Source organism: Priapulus caudatus, unplaced genomic scaffold, assembly GCF_000485595.1.
Source record: "Priapulus caudatus unplaced genomic scaffold, Priapulus_caudatus-5.0.1 Scaffold726, whole genome shotgun sequence".
Lineage (NCBI taxonomy): Eukaryota > Metazoa > Priapulida > Priapulimorpha > Priapulimorphida > Priapulidae > Priapulus > Priapulus caudatus.
The window spans coordinates 107,671-109,712 of record NW_014577787.1 but is presented as its reverse complement, the minus strand read 5'-3'; the positions used below and the strand labels follow the sequence as shown (position 1 = coordinate 109,712).

Sequence of the window (2,042 nt, the reverse complement as noted above, 5' to 3'; positions counted from 1 at the left end):
GTTACCAATGTCATCGATATCGGCTAAAAGTTTTACGAATCTCGATCAGTCATCGATGTCGTCGATATGAAAACAATATTTAAAAACGCTCAAAGTCGAAATTTTAGTCATCGATATCGTTAATACACTGCAAGGTTTCGGCCGTCTCAATCAAGCGTCTCATCAGGTGTGCGTGCGAGAAAGAGAGTTTGTACACACGGATGAAGGACATGGAGTGACAGAGAGAGCTGTGTATAATAATATATTGCAAAGACTTCAGCCGTCTCAATTAACCATCGGTATCGTCAACGTAGTTAAAAACCTTCAGCAATCGAAATTTTAATCAATAATATCGGTGATATATTGCTACCAATATAAACAGATCATCGATTGTGTCGGCAAAGGCATTATCCTGTTTAAAAAATATTAGTACTAGTTTGTACGCGCATGGGAAAAAAAGAGGAGCGAGAGAGAGAGCTGCGCGCCTACCTTCGTGTTTGTCCACCTCTTCCGTGGAGACTGGGGAGGAGGAAGCGCTGGATTCGTTCGTGGCGTGGCCGGACCTCCTGTTCCGCAGCAGCACGCTACGATAGACCTGTTGTCGCAATCGGCACACCGTTACTCAACGCGGAAGGCTGAAGCCATATTGTAACACGTACTGCTGCTAAAAATAAGTCTGTGGGGAAAAGGGAAAAGAGGGAAGGGAGAGAGGGGAGGGTGAGGGAAGGAGAGAGAGAATGAAGAGAGGCGAGGGAGAAGGAAGGGAGAGAGGGGAGGGAGAGGGAAGGGAGAGAGGGGAGGGAGAGGGAAGGAGAGAGGGGAGGCAGAGGGAAGGGAGAGAGGGAAGGGAGAGAGTACAGAGAAGGGAGTGCAGAGAGTACAGGAGACAGTGTGATGGGAGTCAATTTATCTTCTCCTTTCAACTCGATCATGAATTTTATACACATTATATAAACTACGATTTTTACAGCAGAAAAAAACTTTCCATCGATGTATACTTTATATAACTTTATATCGATATATAGCTACTGTATTTTTTGAAGTTTCTCACTAGAGAGAGAGCGCCCTTTAAAAATGGCCAGGTCGCATCTTTGACGACAGACTGGTGTGTGCCCAACAACAGCATACGGTATAACAGACTCACGTGGCTCTGAGCCTGTGGCTGTAGCCGGTAACACCTCATCACTTCCTGGAATGGCTTGTCATGGCCACACACCTGCAACGAAACACGTAACGGTGAGGCCATCGCGAAATAACTACCTATCTACCTGCCCATCCACCCACCCACCCAACCAACCTACCAATGACTAACACCTATTGTTTGTGCTACCTATCTACCTGGCCACCACGAACACCTATCGTTCGTGCTACCTTTCCCATCCACTCGCTCACCACTGCAAGCTGCAACGCACTGACACGGCAGAAGCACCTTGGCCATGACGTAAACGCAGCACATGACGATCTGGTCTGGGTGACGATCTACCTATCTACCATTCTACCTACTGACACCTGCACGGGCAGCGTGCTCGAGGAACGCGTGTGCGTGAGCCGCTCCGTACGACCTACGCGGGGAGAGAAGAAGGGCGAGCGTTAGTTAGGGTGTGAGTCGGCGGGTGGGCCGCGGCACGGGCAGCGTGCTCGAGGAACGCGTGTGCGTGAGCCGCTCTGTACGACCTACGCGGGGAGAGAAGAAGGGCGAGCGTTAGTTAGGGTGAGTCGGCGGGTGGGCCGCGGCACGAGCAGCGTGCTCGAGGAACGCGTGCGCGTTAGCCGCTCTGTACAACCTACGCGCGCGAGCGTGCGCGGGGAGAGAGTGCAACAATCACGGTCAGTCGTCGACGACGCCAACATCGGCAAACGTTTTAGCGTGCTCAAACGGTTACCAATGTCATCGATATCGGCTAAAAGTTTTACGAATCTCGATCAGTCATCGATGTCGTCGATATGAAAACAATATTTAAAAACTTTCAAAGTCGAAAATTTTAGTCATCGATATCGTCAGGAGTACATAATAGGGAGGAGTGTGACAACAATAAACAAGGGAAATTCGTCATTTACTAGCC

General features: G+C 49.4%; 1 protein-coding gene across 1 annotated transcript in view; it reads right to left on the bottom strand.

Moving 5' to 3' along the window:
- LOC106813105 (retinoblastoma-like protein 2) overlaps positions 1–2,042 on the bottom strand; it is a 36,064-nt gene that overhangs the window by 11,734 nt on the left and 22,288 nt on the right. The window contains exons 13-14 of the mRNA XM_014817160.1: positions 1,124–1,195; positions 469–574 (exon numbers count right to left, since the gene is read on the bottom strand). Coding sequence (XP_014672646.1) covers positions 469–574; positions 1,124–1,195 — 178 coding nt within the window. The remainder of the gene's footprint in view (positions 1–468; positions 575–1,123; positions 1,196–2,042) is intronic.